Genomic DNA, 19,818 nt, shown 5'->3' with positions numbered 1-19,818 from the left:
TAGGGTGTGTCAGTTGGTCTTTGCTATCATAACAATGGGAAAAGTATGCCTTGTGCAGCTCAAAATGCAGAAAACGTACTAGAATGTACTAATTCTTATAATTAATCATGGGTGTGTTTTGGGCATAACGTGCAATACATTAATCAGTGTGTCACTTGTCACTCTGACTGCGGAGGATTGCTATTTCAATGGCGCAGCTACCTGGGTGTACCTGTATTGACAATTTACTGCCAGGATTGAAATGAATGTCTGATGGTTGAAGTCTGCATAAGTTGTTTTCAGTTAGTGGTACACCTACGTTTTCTGCTGCCAAGATAGCAATTTGTTACAAATTTACCTAAATAAACCTTAGACACATTGCGTTTTAAATGACAAAGACGTAAAAATTGTGTTTTGGCGGGGTGTAAGATAACAATGAGCATTGCAACGCACCTTGTGCAGGGTGTAAGATAGGGCCCAATATAGCTCATGTTTTATCAGCTTCATTTCAGATGTTAATATATATTCATTCTTGCATGTTAGACCTGCAATACATTTCAAAAACAGTTGGGACAGTAAAGCATGTATTACTCATAACTTCCCACAATACTTAAAAAAAAACATTTTGGCTACCAAGTGTTGAAGTGATTGAGGTAATATTTTGTATTTTGTCCAATTCTTCCTGCAAACATATCTTAGGATGGACAGCAGTACAGAGTTATATATATATATATTTTAATTCTTTACATATTCTCTACTGGAGTCAGCTCAGGACTGCAGGCAGGTCAGTCCAGTACTAACCCTATTTTTTTAGAAATGTGTAGCAGGCCTGAAATTAGTTTATCTGTGACACTGAAACATGACATTTCTTATTTTAATTAATTTAATTCATACTTTCCGCAATCAAATTAAACTCAAAGGAAATGTAAGAAACACATTTTTTTATTTGCATTTGTCATACTGTCCCATTTTTTCTGATTTGAACTAAAGTACTTTCTGAAGTACTGAAACTGCCAACACAGAATGGCTCCATTAGACATAACTCTCAACTCACACAGAGGAGAGCTGAGAGTAGGTGTGAATAGAGAATGAAATCCCACACTCGCTGCTTTTTTAAAGAAAGATGACACTTCTAAGCATATTTTTCTAAGCATCTGATGTGTTACACCTTAGGGATCCCTTCATGAAAGACGGGACTATGGTTTTATTTAGCTTTACAAATTCATTATCACTCTTTAATAATACTGTTTGTTCTGAGCTTCGTTAGGCTCTTACTGTGATATCCCAGAAGAATAAACATAAAAATGACTTTAACAACACAAAATTCTAAAATTGGATAACTGGACTCATGAAGCTGGAAAAAACGTGTTAATTGCTGACAAACCTCTAAACCAGGCCTTTCAGTGTGTTCATGTGCTTCATGTGTTAATATGCATAGAGGACTGGGCAAAATCGTAAGATCCAGTAAGGCGACTGCTTAATATTGCATGATTAAAACTTGATTTAAACTTTGTTAAATGTTTGATTAAACTGTGGTAAAATACATCGTAATTTACTCGTTTCAAGTTTTAAGGTAGAAACGAACTAGTCATAGATTAGCAGACTCAGTCAGACTGAGAATGAAAATTGGGAAAATTATATATAAAATATATATGTATTCCTGGCTTCCCAGTTAACAATTTTTTGGGTTAATTGAATGTTTTCTAAACATAACACTTAACTTTCTTAGAACGTGCAATCTGAAATTTTCTGGATGTTCTTAGAACGTTTTTATTTTATGTTTTTAAACATGCTGTAAAACAATGTTTTAATTTTTAGTTTTGGATTGCTATTTTTAACATTTCCATAATGTTACTATTCATCTAGTTAGGGACATTATGTGTGAAACATTCAAATAACTTTGTAATGCAAACCACTATTACGTCCCACATTTTCAGAACGCTTCTGGAACATTATTTCTGTAATGTTACAGGCTAACCTATCTGGAACCTTTTCAAGATGTTACTAAATGTTCTTAGAACGTTCTCGGTTCGCTGGGTTAAGACAAATTCTTAAGAAATAACTAAAAATATATGTTTGTTTATATTGTTTATTTTTGTTTTTTTTACAGTTCTAAGATATGCTAGACTAGGCTTTGTGAATCTAGAAGGTATTGGTGCTGCAAACCGGACAGAAAAGCAGAATTTATCTATTTTTTCAGAGCCTATCAAAGTGACATATCTACGTACTATTTATGGTGCCTTGCAAAAGTATTCGGCCCTCTTGAATTTTTTAATATTATTTTTATTATTATTCAGCCTTTTTACTTTCAGTGCAGCAAACTCACTCCAGAAGTTCAGTGAGGATCTCTGAATGATCCAATGTTGACCCAAATGACTGATGATGGTAAACAGAATCCACCTGTGTGTAATCAAGTCTCTGTATAAATGCAGCTGCTCTGTGATAGTCTCAGAGTTCCGTTTAAGGCTCAGAGAGCATCATGAAGAGCAAGGAACACAGCAGGCAGGTCTGAACGCTCTCCATCCAACCTCACTGAGCTCGAGCTGTTTTGCAAGGAAGAATGGGCTAAAATTTCAGTCTCTCGATGTGCAAAACTGATAGAGACTTACCCCAAGCGACTTGCAGCTGTAAACGCATCTCAATCACCATCAATATTGCACTATTGTCTTCTGTCTTATGTATGTCTATTGTGTTCTTGTTGTATTGTACATAAAGTGTCTCCCACTCTTTTAGATTATATATCTTATTTCTTTTTATTTATATTTATATATCTTATTTGACCCCCACCACTACTGCACCTTGTTTCTGTCTCATGTATGTCTATTTGTGTCCCTGCTGTATTGTACACATAGTGTCTCCCATTCTCTCTTTTATTATATCTACAGTTGTGGTCAAAAGTTTACATACACTTGTAAAAAAACATAATGTTATGGCTGTCTTGAGTTTTCAATAAGTTCTACAACTCTTATTTTTCTGTGATAGAGTGATCGGAACACATACATGTTTGTCACAAAAAACAGTCATAAAATTTGGTTCTTTCATAAATTTATTATGGGTCTGCTGAAAATGTCACCAAATCTGCTGGGTCAAAAATATACATACAGCAACAAAATTTGTCAATTTTGGTGATGTAGCGAGTTGTGTCAATCAAATTAGCTTCATGTCATGGCCTCTTCACTTCTTGTAAGTGATTCTGATTGACTACAGCTGTTGACTTCTCATGAGCCCATTTAAATAGGGCTCATTTGACCCAGTGATTAGACTCAGCTACAAAAGCTACAATGGGAAAGTCAAAGGAACTCAGTGTGGATCTGAAAAAGCGAATTATTGACTTGAACAAGTCAGGGAAGTCACTTGGAGCCATTTCAAAGCAGCTACAGGTCCCAAGAGCAACTGTGCAGACAATTATACGCAAGTATAAAGTGCATGGAACAGTTGTGTCACTGCCACGATCAGGAAGAAAACGCAAGCTATCACATGCTGCCGAGAGGAGATTGGTCAGGATGGTCAAGAGTCAACCAAGAATCACCAAGAAGCAGGTCTGCAAGGATTTGGAAGCTGATGGAACACAGGTGTCAGTCTCCACAGTCAAGCGTGTTTTACATCGCCATGGACTGAGAGGCTGCCGTGCAAGAAAGAAGCCCTTGCTCCAGAAAAGGCACCTTAAGACTCGGCTGAAGTTTGCTGCTGATCACATGGACAAAGATAAAACCTTCTGGAGGAAAGTTCTCTGGTCAGACGAAACAAAAATTGAGCTGTTTGGCCACAACACCCAGCAATATGTTTGGAGGAGAAAAGGTGAGGCCTTTAATCCCAGGAACACCATGCCTACTGTCAAGCATGGTGGTGGTAGTATTATGCTCTGGGGATGTTTTGCTGCCAGTGGAACTGGTTCTTTGCAGAAAGTAAATGGGATAATGAAGAAGGAGGATTACCTCCAAATTCTGCAGGAAAACTTAAAACCATCAGCCCGAAGGTTGGGTCTTGGGCACAGTTGGGTGTTCCAACAAGACAATGACCCAAAACACACATCAAAAGTGGTAAAGGAATGGCTAAACCAGGCTAGAATTAAGGTTTTAGAATGGCCTTCCCAAAGTCCTGACTTAAACCCCATTGAGAACATGTGGACAGTGCTAAAGAAACGGGTTCATGCAAGAAAACCATCACATTTAGCTGAACTGCACGAATTCTGTCAAGAAGAGTGGTCAAACATTCGACCTGAAGCTTGCCAGGAGCTTGTGGATGGCTACCAAAAGCGCCTAGTTACCGTGAAAATGGCCAAGGGACATGTACTAATGTTGCTGTATGTATATTTTTGACCCAGCAGATTTGGTGACATTTTCAGCAGACCCATAATAAATTTATGAAAGAACCAAATTTTATGACTGTTTTTTGTGACAAACATGTATGTGTTCCGATCACTCTATCACAGAAAAATAAGAGTTGTAGAACTTATTGAAAACTCAAGACAGCCATAACATTATGTTTTTTTACAAGTGTATGTAAACTTTTGACCACAACTGTATTATCTGTACCTGCTGTAAAATTGGGAAGGAGAGTAACGTAATTTCAATTCTCTGTATGTCCTGTACATATGCAGTATTGACAATAAAACTACTTGACTTGACTTGAAAAGGTGGCGCTACAAAGTATTAACGCATGGGGGCCGAATAATATTGCACGCTTCACTTTTCAGTTTTTTATTTCTAAAAAAAAGTTACAATATAAAATAAATTTTGTTCCACTTCACGATTGTGTCCCACTTGTTGTTGATTCTTAACAAAAATGTACAATTTCATATCCTTATGTGTGAAGCCTGAATTGTGGCAAAAGGTTGAAAAGTTCAAGGGGGCCGAATACTTTTGTGAGGCACTGTATACAGCAAAGAATGACCTAAAATTAAAATCTTTAAAAATGTATCATTTAGGAAATTTTAAAAAGTTTTGGTATCTAAAAAAGAGGTGATATTAATGCACCTTTATTGCACCAGGTCATTAAATTAGTTTCTCCTAGCCCTAGTTTTCTGCAATGAATCTTAAAAAGTGTGTGTGTGTGTGTGTGTGTGTACCTCTTCATCTTCGCTCCCAATGAAGTCATCCTCCAGACGGGCCTCCTTCCGCTCTCCTTCACCCTGCAGGCTCTCACCTTTAAAGTCAGAGGTCAGATCCAGAAAAGGGTCGCAGAAATGCTGACCCCTCTTGGCTGAGTGAGGCTGGGAGGAAAAAGTGAAGAGCTCCTCTTCGTCCTGATCTTCAGTTTCACCTACAGTGAGCTGGGGTTCAGTGTCACTGGCTTCATTAATGCCGTTCTGCAGCACACAGAGACGGGGAAGTGGAGCAGATGGAGACTGGCACCGCAGAGGCCGGGGATTTGGCCCAGGAGTCTCTGAACTCCAGGCCTGATCTGCAAAACAGCAGAACAACATTGTTCTTTATCGCAGTTTGTTGACTGACTTTCACAAAGACTCATCTATCAAAGAGATCAGTGAAGCATATAGAACAGGGATATTTAATTAGAATTTAATTTGGTCCTGTTCAGGAAAATTTCATTGACTGTCGCCAATGTTAACTTGTGTTATAATTCAGTGTTTTATTCTGTTTACTGAAGAAGCCTATAGTAGTTCTGTCAGTGTTTTATCAACAACTGAAAGACAAAACAAATTACACATACTAGTATATTTCAACAATATTTATTGTTTTAAATTATTTTATTGTTTCTATTATTTTTTTGGCCTGTCACAATAATTATATTATCAACCTATCATAAAATAAATGGAAACACCCTCAATAATTTTTAATATATCAAGTCTAATAATGTGAATCTGTATGTTAACTTTGTTTCAAAATGCTATATTTATTCTATATGATTTTATTTATATTAGATTTAGGCCTGCCTGTCATGATAATAATTACATGAATGATAAACCGTACAATATATGAAGAAATGTTTGCTGAACTTGGCCAAAATATCAGCTTTTTTTTTTTAAAACAGTAGTTTTATTTTATTTAATATCATTACTGTAGCATACTTGATTATGTTGCGGGTAAAACTGGAGGGGGGAGTTACCAATGCTTTTTGTCCGCTGGGGGCTGCCTTAGTTTTAAGGTAGGGTTGTTTTGGGAGTAGAGAGCGCGCGCCTGCGAGTGCGGGAGTTTTTGATCAGGTGGAGTAAAATGGAATATTTTGCACTATTGTCTCGGTTGTTTCTCTTTTATTCCTCCAAGTAACACAGTGAGGTTACATTACTGTTAATATGTTTCATAAATGTAGTATTTTAATTTCTTTTTGTGGTGCGCACCATCTTTATTCTTTATTCTCCGACTTCTCACCGCCTGCTTTGCCTGTGTGGCTCCACATGCTCGCATCTGCACAGATCTGATTGGCAGAGGAGAGCGTTTGGTGATCTTAAAGCACACGTGATTGGTCTGTAAGTTTACTGTGCTGTAAAGCACGTAAACCATAAAGACAATAAACGTTCCGCTGCTTTAAATTAACACGGTCAGAATTAAATCCTTCTCAGTAGTTTATCGGTTTTGGTGCGGATTCAACAACGTCTGGGTCCGGATCCGGACCGCGGTCCGCCTATTAGTGACCCCTTATATAGAATTTGAGTATGAAAGAACCATTAAGGACTACTAGTGCATCTCAAAAAAATTATATAATTGAAAAGTTACTTTATTTTAGTAATTCAGTTTAAAAAAATGTTAAACGTATATATCATATAGATGTATTACACAGAGTGATCTATTTTAAGCAGTTATTTCTTTTATTGATGATGATTATGGCTTACAGCCAATAAACAAAAATAGTGTCTCAGAAAATTTGTGCCAAGTGTGCCAAGTCCTGCTGCAAAATGAAATCCGCATCTTCATGAAAGTTGTCAGCAGAGGGAAACATGAAGTGCTGTAAGCTTTTCTGAGAAACCACTGACTTTAGATTTTGGACTTAATTTAACACAGTGGATCAACACCAGCAGATGACATGTCTCTCCAAACCATCACTGATTGGTGGAAACTTCACACTAGACCTCAAGCAGCTCTCCACTCTTCCTCCAGACTCTGCTCCCTTAAATACAAACAAAATGTAAAATTTACTGATAATCAGTGATGGTTTGGAGAGTCATGTCATCTGCTGGTGTTGGTCCACTGTGTTTTATCAAGTCCAAAGGTGTTATGGGTCTGTAAGCCATAATCATCAAAAAAAGAGAAATAAATGCTTAAAATAGATCACTGTGTGTATAATACTTTTATATAACATATAAGGTTCACATTTTGAACTGAATTAGTGAAATAATGTAACTTTTTTAATAATATTCTATCTGCACTAGTATATTTTCTGTAGTAACTCATAACATAATCAGGATGTATCACCAGGTATTAAGGAAAAATGAATGCTGAGTTTAATCACTGGCAGCTCTTGTCAGCAGAGCTTCAGCCAGTATTTTTTTTTATTTGAACTGTGTGGTACATCACAGAAATCTGTATGGGATGTATGTATCTGCCACACTCATGGTTGCCAGGTATAGGAAATCGCATGCAGACAGTGTGCAGCAGCCAAGGAAATGGTCAAGCTGGTTATTTTTCAGCTGAATAGGTAATCACTAAGGTTGCCAATTATAGCTGGGTAATTTACCACTATTGCAAGCGTAGTAGAGGCATTTTGAAACATATATCCACTGATTAGGTACAGGGTGAGAGTCTGCTTGCCACTGTGTGTAAATCTGGCAACCCAGTCGAGCTACGTGTCTAGAGAAGAGGGGGGTAGGGCAGACTATTTAATAGGAAAGGGAGAAGAAGAAAGCAAACAAACATTAAAATTCAATAGACAATTATACAAAAATGAGCTTAAATATTATGTTTTTATTTTGCAATTTATTCCAGTTTATTATAGACTGATAGTTGTTTACAGACTCTCTGGATTCTATAATGGTTATGGTTATATCATCTATACTAATATTCAATTATTCTTCTTATTTTCACCGGAAAATATTATCTCATTATTAAGCTCCCATCTTATGTACCTACTCCCCTTCACTTGTATTTATTTTTGTCTGTATCAGAGCCCAATCTCCCCTTTGTCTGAGAGCCACCACATTACATGTACTCCAGAGTGCATTTGTTGCATCTAGCACAACATCTTTTAAATTTTATATAATCAAATTTATAAGTGATTAAAGTCATTAAACCTTTTCTATAAAGCTGCTTTGTATCAGCTCATATTATATGTCAGGTAGGAGCAGGGAGAGGATGCGGAGGCGGACGCAAATGCGAGAATTTATTAACAACATGATCAAAAAAACTATAAACCAAAAACAGGAACTATAAAAACACATATATACACACACAACATGAACTGACATAACAATGCACAAGAAATTACAACTAACACTGACAACTAAGGGGCTTAAATACACATGGAGAAAACAGGAAACACCTAGGGCCAGGTAATGAGGGGGCTAGCAAAAAAGGAACTAGGTGGAAGCACTGAAGACATGGGCGGAGACAAGGAGAACACAGAGAGGGCCATGAGCTTAGGAAAGGTAAATAAAACAAACACAGAACAGGACGAGAATGTGACAATATACTACACCAAGGCACAAAGTAGTAGGTTTTTTATTAATGTGGCAAATTGAGTAAAAACTACAAATACTACAAATAGTAATAAGTGTTTCTAATATAGTGGCCAGTGAGTGGAAGCACAAGGTAGAAGGTGTTTCTAATAAAGTGGCCAGTAAGTGGAAGCACAAGATTGATTATGTGTTTCTAATAAAGTTGCCAGCAAGAAGAAGAAGAAGGTATGTGTTTTAATATAGTGGCCAGTGGAAGCACAAGGTTGATTATGTGTTTCTAATAAAGTGGCCAGTGAGTAGAAGCACAAGGTTGATAATGTGTTTCTAATAAAGTGGCCAGTGAGTGGAAGCACAAGGTTGATAATGTGTTTCTAATAAAGTGGCCAGTGAGTAGAAGCACAATGTAGTATATGTGTCTAATAAAGTGGCCAGTAAAAAGAAAAAGAAGGTTGGTGTTTCTAATAAAGTGGCCAGTGAGTGAAAGCACAAGATAGTAGATATTTCTAATAAAGTGGCCAGTAAGAAGAAGAAGAAGAAGAAGGTATGTGTTTCTAATATAGTGGCCAGTGAGTAGAAGCACAAGGTTGATTTTGTGTTTCTAATAAAGTGGCCAGTGAATGGAAGCACAACATTGATAATGTGTTTCTAATAAAGTGGCCAGTGAGTGGAAGCACAAGGTAGTAGATGTTTCTAATAAAGTGGCCAGTAAGAAGAAGAAGAAGGTTGGTGTTTCTAATAAAGTGGCCAGTGGGTGGAAGCACAAGGTAGTAGATGTTTTCAATAAAGTGGCCAGTAAGAAGAAGAAGAAGAAGAAGAAGAAGAAGAAGAAGGAAGGTGTTTCTAATATAGTGGCCAGTGAGTGGAAGCACAAGGTAGTAGATGTTTCTAATAAAGTGGCCAGTAAGAAAAAGAAGAAGGTAGGTGTTTCTAATAAAGTGGCCAGTGGGTGGAAGCAGAAGGTAGTAGATATTTCTAATAAAGTGGCCAGTAAGAAGAAGAAGGTAGGTGTTTCTAATAAAGTGGCCAGTGCAGTATATTTTTGTAGACTCTTTGCTGAATAATCTCCAGGGTAGAAGACCCTTCCTTTCATCGTCAGTTGAATATTTGACCCGAGGCAGAACGTATCGCAGCGCTCAGCCTGAGAACATTAACCGCTGCTTTCTCCTTCAGGAAACTCCCATTGACTTAATGGCACAAAGCAGATCAATAATAGAGATCTAATTACCACACATAATGTTTCAGCGTTCATTTTTCATACCCAAGCTCATATTCGTTCCCTGCGTTGATTTTAATGAGCATATGCAAATAAGTGCATAATCACGATACTGCAGACTGCGATGAATGTGACGAGGCTCGCCAAAAGCTGCAGATGAACGTATGGGAGCCTTTTTTTCGTGCAGCATTTGGTAATTGCAACATTATGCTTTAATGAATCTTTAAACTTTGCCTAAATGGAAGTGAAGCATTGAAACAATACTAATTTAGCATTTCTGTGAGAAAGTAGGAGAAGAAAAGTAGCATTAGCTACTGGTGTGTAAGTGTGTGAGACTGTGTGAGTGTGTGTGGGTGTACGGAGGGGGAGTGGGGGGGTGCACCGCGGCTTTCCCGCTGGCACACAAACAACATCATTAGTAGATGGGGAGCAATGCCGCAGCAAGATCATAATTCAAATCCAGCTATATGGCAGCCTGTGGGGTCTGTGTGCCCTCGTATTAAAGAGAAAAGACACCCAGAGAGCCGGGAACCAAAGACACCACTGAGACCGAGGTGATGAATACAGCAGGCTCTCAGAAAGTGTGTGAGCGTGCATCAGGTTGATCTATTTCAACCAAACATGCTGCACTTAAGTATATATCAGTGGGAGTGTGTGTTAGCCTATTTTACCTTAAGTGAAGGTTAAGCCAGAGACACACAGTAACCTGTTGGATCCTGGTCTGGAGTTTTCTTTTTGGCAGAACCAGGAACACATAAGAAAAACATTGGAAAAAGAACAAGAACACTTTGGAGCATTAAGGTCATTATGTCCAATTGCCATGTAATCTTGAGGAGTACCGGTACTAGAACCAGCAATCTCAGAACTATCATCCACCATGAGTATTAGTACCCATCCTTAAAAATGTCTTTCCAGACAATTACAGGCTAGTAAAGAATGAGTAAAAACATGAGTGGGAACTTTTATCATTAACACCCAAGATTTTATTGGGCAGCACGGTGGCTCATTGGGTAGCATGTTAGCCTCCCAGCACTGGGGTCTTGGGTTAAATTCCCCTTTCCATGTTCTCTCTGTGTCTGCGTAGGTTTCCTTTGGGTACTTTGGTTTCCTCCCACAGTCCAAAAAACATGGAAATCAGGTAAATTGGATACTTTGAACTGATTTATATATGTATAGATAGGTATGTGTATTGTATAGGATTGTGTGTGTATAAAATGTATGCATGACTGTGCCCAGATATGGATTGGCACTCTGTCCTGGGTAATTGCTGTATTGCCTGATGCAGTCCTCCAGGTGGACGGTGGTTTCTGGTTGAGAGTATGCTGTGCTCTATTGGCTGCTGCTTCTCACCGGTGTGTGGATGAGTGTTGATGGTTAATGGTTGTGTGTAATATGTGTAAATTGTAAAGCTTTCTTGGGTTTCATTTATTTATTCATTCATGATTTTAAGGTAGAGGAGGAAACAGTATGTCCAAAAACGTTTATCAGCGATCTGTTCAGAGATGCTACACATAAGACAATGTTCACATTACATACTTCATTAGTCAATTAGTCAAATTGGATTTGACTGTCTTAATGGTTAAAAAAAAACAGAAAAAGGCAACTGAAATAAACAAAAATAAAATAATTACATTTATATGTTCGCTTGTTGCTTAAAATTGTAGTTCATCCACTAACTAAAAAAAAAAACCTTTCAAAGGTTATGCTCTATTGCTAGCACTGTTCTTAAATATTTTATTGGTTTTATGAGTAGTTAACTGCTTTGGAGCAGTATGGAGTTGCACTGGAGTAAGAACCAGGTGAGAGGGCAGGGAAGTGTCCCACCTAAAAACAGAAACTGTTTAAATGTTTTGCTCTGGCAGCAAACCAGCCTTCACTGACCTCAGCTTTGCATCTGCTTAGTTTGCGCCAGCTGTAAACTCAAGGTCACTGATGAAAACAAAGAACTGCAATGATGACAATATATTGCAGATAAAATAAACAAATTTTTAAAACATGTTGTTATGGTAACATACTGGAAGTGTTTGGGATAGCTGCCATTTATATTAACTGTTATCAAAAAGCACTGAAACATAAAGTAACATTAGTCTTTGGCCATGCCCCGAACTGCATACTCTGCACTAACTAAGTAAATAAATATTTCATTATATCATTAGAAGTGCTTTTAGTAGTGCAGTACACACAGTTCCAAAGTGTGCTGTTTGGGACACAGATTACTGTCTAACATTTATCTAAGTCTAGTCAGGTAGAGCTTAAACTGTCTGAGTGTAACCTTAACATTTGTTGTTTTGTTGTTGAATTTTCTCTTTCTGTCTGCTGCCCCTCTTCCTCTGTAGCTGCTACCTCTCCCCTCTGCCTGCTGCCTCTTCCCCTCTAGCTGCTGCCTCTCCCACTCTCCCACTCCCACTCCCACTCTGTCTACTGCCTCTCACCCTCTGTATGCTACATCTCCCCCTTCTGTCTGCTGCCTCTCCCTCTCTAGCTGCTACCTTTCCCCCTCTGTCCGCTGCCTCTCCCCCTCTGTCCGCTGCCTCTCCCCCTCTGTCCGCTGCCTCTCCCACTCTGTCCGCTGCCTCTCCCACTCTGTCCGCTGCCTCTCCCACTCTGTCCGCTGCCTCTTCCTCTGTAGCTGCTACCTCTCCCCCTTTGTCCGCTGCCTCTTTCTTCTATCTGCTGCCTCTCCCCTCTGCCTGCTGCCTCTTCCCCTCTAGCTGCTGCCTCTCCCACTCCGTCTGCAGCCTCTCCCCATCTATCTGCTGCCTATCCTCCTTCATCTGCTGCCTCCACCTCTCTCTCTCTGTTGCCTCTCTCCCTCTGTCTGCTGCATTCCCCCTCTATCTGCTGCCTTTCCCCCTCTGTCTGCTTTCTCCACTTCTGTCTGCTGCCTCTCCCCTTCTGTATGCTACATCCCCCCCTTCTGTCTGCTGCCTCTCTCCCTCTATCTGCTGCCTTTCTCCCACTGTCTGCTGCCTGTCTCCCTCATTCCCCCTCCTCGCCTCTAAAGTGCCCAAACGTTCACAGAAACTTTTGAATGGAATCCTATAGGGAAATGTCCAAGCCTGAAAATGAATTAATGAATTATTAATTAATCTGCTGGTTTTTGTGCATTTTAACTTGTTTAACTTCAGCTAATATAGCTAATATTTTAGGTGCTAGGGTGGGCTTTGGTTCATAGTAGCAAAGTTTATAAAATAAAATAATATATTTTTTAAAACATAAAAAAAGCTGAGATATCGGCTGCTGCGTTGCTGTAATGTCTGCTAATTCTCTAAAGTGCTTATTATTGCTGTTTTTCAACAGGGGTGTATTGATTATAGAAGCACAAAAGTGCAAATAATTATTATAGGCATGCTGCCTATTCTCATCACGACCTCAGAAATAAATCAATCTGTGGATGAGTAATTTTGCTCCTGCCAGAGCTGTGCCTAAAAAAAAAAGACTCATTTTTTTTTGTAAAACTAAATAATAGCTCCTCTGAAAGAGGTGCAGGACTGTGACACTGTGCATAGGACAGCCATTGTGAGGTTGGAACTGTAATTGACAGACACTTAATGGTTACAGGGTGATAGACAAATGAAGGTCACGGCGCGCCATTATGATGGTGCCGTTCATAAAACCACATTGTTCAAAGACATAATGATTCACACAACATATCAAGGCTCATTTCAGAATGTGAATACTCAAAAAGATCCATCTATACAAATCCCTTCTGATCCTCCGTTTTTCAGTAGTGGCCACCTAATTAAAACACACACACACTTGCAAAATGCTTCTCAAGTGTAGCATTAACTTCAGCCCCTCAAAGAGGGCTCTGCAGATTTAGATTCGCAGCACGTTTTTGAAAAGACTTACATTGTAATCACCTTTTCTAATTGCCAACAGTGCATGCTGGCCTGAACCCCAGAGACTTCTCTCTGACCCACACAGTATACTTAATGTCCTATTATCGCTAATGAACTCTCTCTTCCCAGCTGAGGGGAGCTACAGCTAGTCTCTCTCTGCTGGAGAGGATTGTTAACTTACTACACTTTGACATTCATTCTCTCAGGGACGACACAAGCCAACAAAGGGAAGACGTCTATCAAGGGCTTTCATTTACTGTGTTAAACCACAGAATAGTAGTTTAACTTTTTTTTTTAATATATGGCCCTTTGAGAGAGCGAGGCAGAGCAGTTTTAAGGGACAATATTAAAATGGTCTTTTTTCACTCGTTGGAACATTTTTTCAATCAAACCTTGCTTGTGAGAGCCAGTCATCCATGAAGAGACACAAGAGATTCTAATCAGTATATTAAATCTTTTAGCTAATGATCTATTATCTAACGTCTTGCTCTAATTTAGGTGTGCTGTACTGACTATGAAGAATCATTAACTAAAGCAAATTAAATTAAATCTAGAAGGGCTAGAAATATAGTGTATTCTCTGCATTTTTATACTGTACATGGAAGCACTGCCTAGCCCATGCTGCGCTGATGGTAAGAATCAAGAGATACACTGGCTTATCTCTAATTTTATCTACGATTTTACTTACCCTATACAATCACTCACCTGGTGTACAGCGATCTACTGATGGATCCTGCTCTATCACAGGTTGTACCAGTTGCTGAAAAACCCTTTGAGATGACTCTTCTATCTCTTGGCTTGGATAAGGTACACCTGCATTATTTCCTTAAAACAACAAAAGCAAAACATGTTTAATACTCTTAAAATTTAAGCAATTAAGACACTACAAAGGGATATTTAAGTAAAGAACCAATTTAGTAAGAAAATGTAAAACATGTATGTGTAATACATCATTTAAGGAATGTTCAAAACAGGTAATGTGAAGGTTCTTCATTTTTCACAAAAATGGCTCTTCTCTAGATTCTAAGGAATCACTTACCCCATGGTGTTTTTAAAAGTATTGTATTTTTCTCAATATAAGGCACACTGGATTATAAGGTGCATAGTAAAGGATGCGATGCTAGTAAGGAACAGGGGTGTTGCCATGGGGGAGGAACTAAAAACTAAGCTAAGTAAACAAAACTTAAAGATTAAAAAAAATTCTTTAAAAAAAAAACACTTTCTTTTTAAGTCAAACGAGCGCTGGATATTACTCTACACAGATTTCTCTGGAGGAGTAAAGCACCTCTATTTATTCACACTAAGCTTAGATTTCCAGATTTCCACTTAGGCTGGTGCAGCAGCATTAGCATTAGCAGCTAACTGCTAGCGCTAGTAAACACTGCTCGAAAGCGCTACACTGAGGAACCCTGAATGTTCCAGTAAGCCATTGTGATATTAGCTAGTGGTTCATCGCACATAGCTTGTGTTAGCTATGTAAACATGCAGACTACATGCCGATATACTCACCTTTAAATGGTGAAAGAGCTAGCGGTTACGTGGTTAGCAGCTAATGCTAATACTGCTCTAGCAGTGCTAGCTGGGGTTAGCGCCAGGCTATAGGTTAGAATGTTGGATAATCACCACCCCATCCCAACTCATCCCAAAAATATACCCAAAAAATATTGACAATTCTTTTCTATTATTGGTGTCTCTATAAGCTGTGTGAGAATGGGCACATATGTGTTAGCAATGGATGCAGTTTAAAGTAGCTGAATGCATTTTTTACAAGGGGTTTCCACAAACACTTGGACATATAGGAGCAGTTTCTCCAAACATGCATTAAAACTAGACTATATTATACATTCAAGGTAAAATCTCTATTTAAAATGCTGTGTAATGTAAGGAGAGGCTAAATCCATGTCTGGGAAACTGCCCCATAGAGTATTTACCTTCTATACTGTTATATTTTTAACTTTCATACCAAGGAGTAAGGCCATAATAAAACACAGGCAATCTTGGGCAAGGAGTTTTAATAATAAAGTTCAGAATAAATAACAGCCTGAAGGTACACCTGATTTACACAACATTCCCATAGCAACCTCCACTGAACCTTCGTGACTTGAGCGTAAAATAATAGTCTCATGACTACCTCTCATTATAATAAAGTGAAAAATTAGAGCCTTACGTGTCACTGAACTCTCTCTTCCAGCACTATAAATCTGTGGTGACCTTCTAGACCTTGTTCTCTCAGAGGACGCCCTTTCAGTTGGTGGTCGTGGCTGTAAATTTCCACTTCTGCCTGTGAATATGAATACAAATAAATAAAAAATAAAGACTGTATTAAATTTAGATTAGACTTATTTTTTCTGCACAACTACAAGAGATATTTCAGTGGTAGAACTGCTGCATTAATGTTCGCTTCACAAAAGTTTCTCTGCAGGATTAAACTGTAGTCTACATGCATAGTTTCTCTGCATATATTTTATTATCTTTTTACCCTGTTTTTTAATGATCAGCATCCCAAAAGACCACCGCAGAGTTGTCTATGTTTTTTATTAGGGAGTGAGGTTATGTTTATTGTATTTTCTTTTCTTTGTTTTTTTTATATTAAAATCATTTTGGGGAGGAATATTTTTGTATTGTTTTAAGCCGAGATCATCCCTGAAGCCTTTCCTTTCATAATGGAACAATAAAACACCTGAGACTATTATTTTGTGTCTGTGGTTCAAGGTTTGGGAAGGTTGGGGCCTATCCCTAGATGAACCAGAACGCCCACCACTCCTGTAACAGGATGATAAAGAACAATAAAATATGCAGAGAAACAGATACAGGACTACAGTCTATAACATTATTACTACAAAGTGCTTAGTTGTTAACTTCTTTGTATAAAATGCAGAGATTAAAATGTAATGTTTACAAATTTTCAGGTGATGTTGCAGTTCTAGTATAAACCTTTATTACATAAGATAAAACTATTTTAAATGGGACTTGTGCTCAAATATCAAATTTGACAGAGCAGGCTCCTTCCTACCTGCACTCACTCCTGAAGGCTTACGCCACCTCCAGCCCGCTGCGCTCCTCCAATGAACGTCGCCTCTCTTTACCAAACATTCAGACAAAACAATCCAGACTGTTCTCATACAGAGTTCCCCAATGGTGGAACAAACTACCTTCTACTACCAGATCAGGAGAATCTCTCGCTATCTTTAATAAACTCCTGAAGACAGAGCTCTTCAAAGAGCACTTACTCTCCTAACACCTCTAACTAACTAACTACTTCTAACCTCATTTCCCTCTTTCCATCTTTTCCTCCTCTAACCCATTATTTCCCTTTGACTTCCTTTAGGCCCTATATAAAGATGTTTTTACCTTTTTTAACTTCTATTACTTTTGTTATTCACTATTGTAAGTCGCTGTAAGTCGGACAAAAGCGTCTCCCAAATGTAATGTAATGTAATGTATTGTAAAATATAAATAAAAAAGCAAGAAATGTTTGAAAATTTAAGTCCCTTTTAAAGAAATATTTCTATATCATGAGTGTGTACACTTCTATTTTGCAGAGATACAGGACGACTAGGGGTGCGGATCTCTCAGTATCAAATCTTTTTGCAACATTTCATATTTCACTTTTTGTAAATCTTTCGAGGGTTCGAGAGGAGGGGTTCGAGGAAAGAGGCGGGCGCGAGGGAGAGGGGCAGGGTGTAAACACGAGGTAACCGCCTCAGACAGCCTGTCCAAAGCTGTGCACTTCAGTTCCCCACAGTTTTGTGCAGATATTTTGTACTCTTATTTACCTTATAAAAGGCAATTTAAATGCTTAATTATTGTTGTTTTGCTGTTTTCTTTGGGTTTTGAGTGCTTAGCTGAGTCTAAAGCGCTGACTCAGCTCTCAGTCGGTCCGGATCTCTGTCGCGAGATCCATGGGTGGGGGTGGGGTTGGTGACGTCACGGGTCGTGCATTGTGTAATGTTGCGATATATTTCGCAGAAAACTAAAATAATGCGATGTAAATTTTTTTCAGTATCGTGCAGCCCTAGCAGGGAGTTTGTTGCATTTCTCCAAAGATCGCTGGTCTGCTGCTGCTTTTGGCCGCTTTTCAGCTTCTTTTACTTCAGGGTGATTGTTGTATTTTCGAAGTACCTCAGTTTCATTTTACACCGCTTGCAAACAGTTGTGCTCGTGTCAAGCTGTCTCGTCCCTGAGACATTGTAAATTCCAAATTGTGCCCAAAAACAGGCTTTTAGCGATGACAGGGAGGGTTGAATCATTCTACGGTGGCCAAATGGACGAATAATGCGATATGCAGTACTGTCGGGCAAAAAACAAACCCTAAACACATTTTTAATTGATTTTGAATCAATCAACAATCAAGAATCTAGACTACAGTCTATAATATTATAACTACAAACTAGTCCCAATATCTGGAACTCAGTGGATTTCATAAAATGGACAGAGTGTAGAAACAAAAAGGTGGTTGTAATATTCTGACCTGTCAGTATACTAGTGCCTGGGTCAGTCCTCGCTCTCGACTGTGCCCCATTCGCTGAAGAACTGCTCCTCCTTGCTGTGAGTGGAGGACGACCAGTGACCTTTGAACCAAACGCGATGTGGGAACTGTCCTGGGTTTTAGGACCCAGAGCGTGTGCCAATCTGCCAGTGCCTGCTTGCTCTAGCAGGAAGACAGCCACAAAACAAATGTTATGCATGCATCATGTAAATGTCAAACACACCTTCATATAAGAGTATAAAAGGTCAGTTGCTTTTCTAAGGCAACATATTAAATATGATACCATTTCTAGTACAGATAAGAGATTTTCCTGGAAGTCTGAAAAGCAAAAGTTTCAAAGCAATACGTAAAAATGCTTGCAAACTCTTTTAATTCAAAATGCTCATTTTATCAAGGGCAGTGAAGAAGATGTATACTTCCAAGCATCAATGTGAAAAATAGAAAACATGCAATGCATCATAGCACACTCTTATTTACAGTGGTGGTAATAGGAACCAGGGTTCAGTGCATATACAGTATATCACACATGTAGCAATTTAATTTGCTGCCCAAAACCACCAGTAAACCAAATTACTCTTCTGTTAATGGACATATGAAAGTTAGTCAGGTAGTGACAATATTTGGCTTTCAGTAATTTATCTAAACTGTTCTTTTATTTGGGCAGAATGAGACACAATACACAAGCCCAAAACTGAGTTGTGAAAGCAGGAAAATGCAAATAAAACCTCCAGTGTCTCTTTACAACTTTATTTTATGTATTAATATGCTGTGCATCCATTCCTGCTTTTCAGACTGCAACAAAAAAAAGTAGTGATGGTAAAGAATTTGCCATCCCAGTTTAAGTTAGGTTCTTTTAGTTAGTTGTATGTTAACTTCTTTGTACAAAAAGCAGATATTAAAATGTAATTTATATAATTTTGCAGATGATGCTGCAGTTCTAACATAAACCTTTATTTTACATGAGACTTGTGCTCTTATATTAATTAAAAAAATATAGAAATGTTTTAAAATGAAGAAATAGGTGTCACTTCTTTCTCTCCCACACTTAGCTCCACCTGTGATCTCCAGCCTCAGGACTACAATACCCAGAATGCACCTAACACTGACATCACCCCATCACACGATCACATGACACTGAACACGGCACTGCCAGGAAGTCAATCACCTGCTTATTGAATTCACCAGTTCACCCCACTTTATAGACACCCTCACTCTACACACTTGAGCATTGTTTGGTTCATCCACTTTACACAGCGTTATCTCTAGCCTGTGGTGACTCTCTCCTGTTCCGACCTTGTTTCTGTTTTTTTTTTTTCCGATATTGTCTTGCCATGTTTGACCCTTTGATTTTCTCTAATTATTGGTTTGTTTAACCTTTATTGCTGCTGTTTACCAGTGTTGACCCTGCTTGTTCTGACTACACTTTGTATCACCCCGTTTATAAATACAGAATGTTTATTTCACTTTACACTCTGAAATTTCTTCTGATTCCTTGCATCATTTAATGATACTACGCACTGTAGAAGGTGCTAAACATTTATGCCGATATTTATGAGTGATCATGATTTACTACAGCTGGTAGCTCCTTTGTTTATACATAAAAAGGGTTCATTTGATAGCTCAGTGCAGATCTAAGGAGATCTCTGCAGGTCTGATGTCAGGGTATTTATGGCCGCTCACGTTGCTGAGAAATTGGTTCAGATGATCAGGAACAACATAAGAACCT

At 38.5% G+C, this 19,818-nt stretch overlaps 1 protein-coding gene across 4 annotated transcripts in view; it reads right to left on the bottom strand.

Moving 5' to 3' along the window:
• The window catches only part of cfap20dc (CFAP20 domain containing), a 52,835-nt gene that overhangs the window by 19,676 nt on the left and 13,341 nt on the right, over positions 1-19,818 (bottom strand). For 3 of the 4 annotated variants that reach the window (XM_049479671.1, XM_049479672.1, XM_049479673.1), the window contains exons 9-12: positions 18,075-18,254; positions 15,771-15,884; positions 14,309-14,428; positions 5,048-5,382 (exon numbers count right to left, since the gene is read on the bottom strand). In XM_049479671.1, coding sequence (XP_049335628.1) covers positions 5,048-5,382; positions 14,309-14,428; positions 15,771-15,884; positions 18,075-18,254 — 749 coding nt within the window. Of the gene's footprint in view, positions 1-437; positions 525-5,047; positions 5,383-14,308; positions 14,429-15,770; positions 15,885-18,074; positions 18,255-19,818 lie in introns of those variants that run through there. The other variant, XM_049479674.1, reaches the window with a different exon arrangement.

Source organism: Astyanax mexicanus, chromosome 5 (assembly GCF_023375975.1).
Source record: "Astyanax mexicanus isolate ESR-SI-001 chromosome 5, AstMex3_surface, whole genome shotgun sequence".
NCBI lineage: Eukaryota > Metazoa > Chordata > Actinopteri > Characiformes > Acestrorhamphidae > Astyanax > Astyanax mexicanus.
The sequence above is the reverse complement of the archived record's forward strand: the minus strand, read 5'-3'. Positions and strand labels throughout refer to the sequence as shown.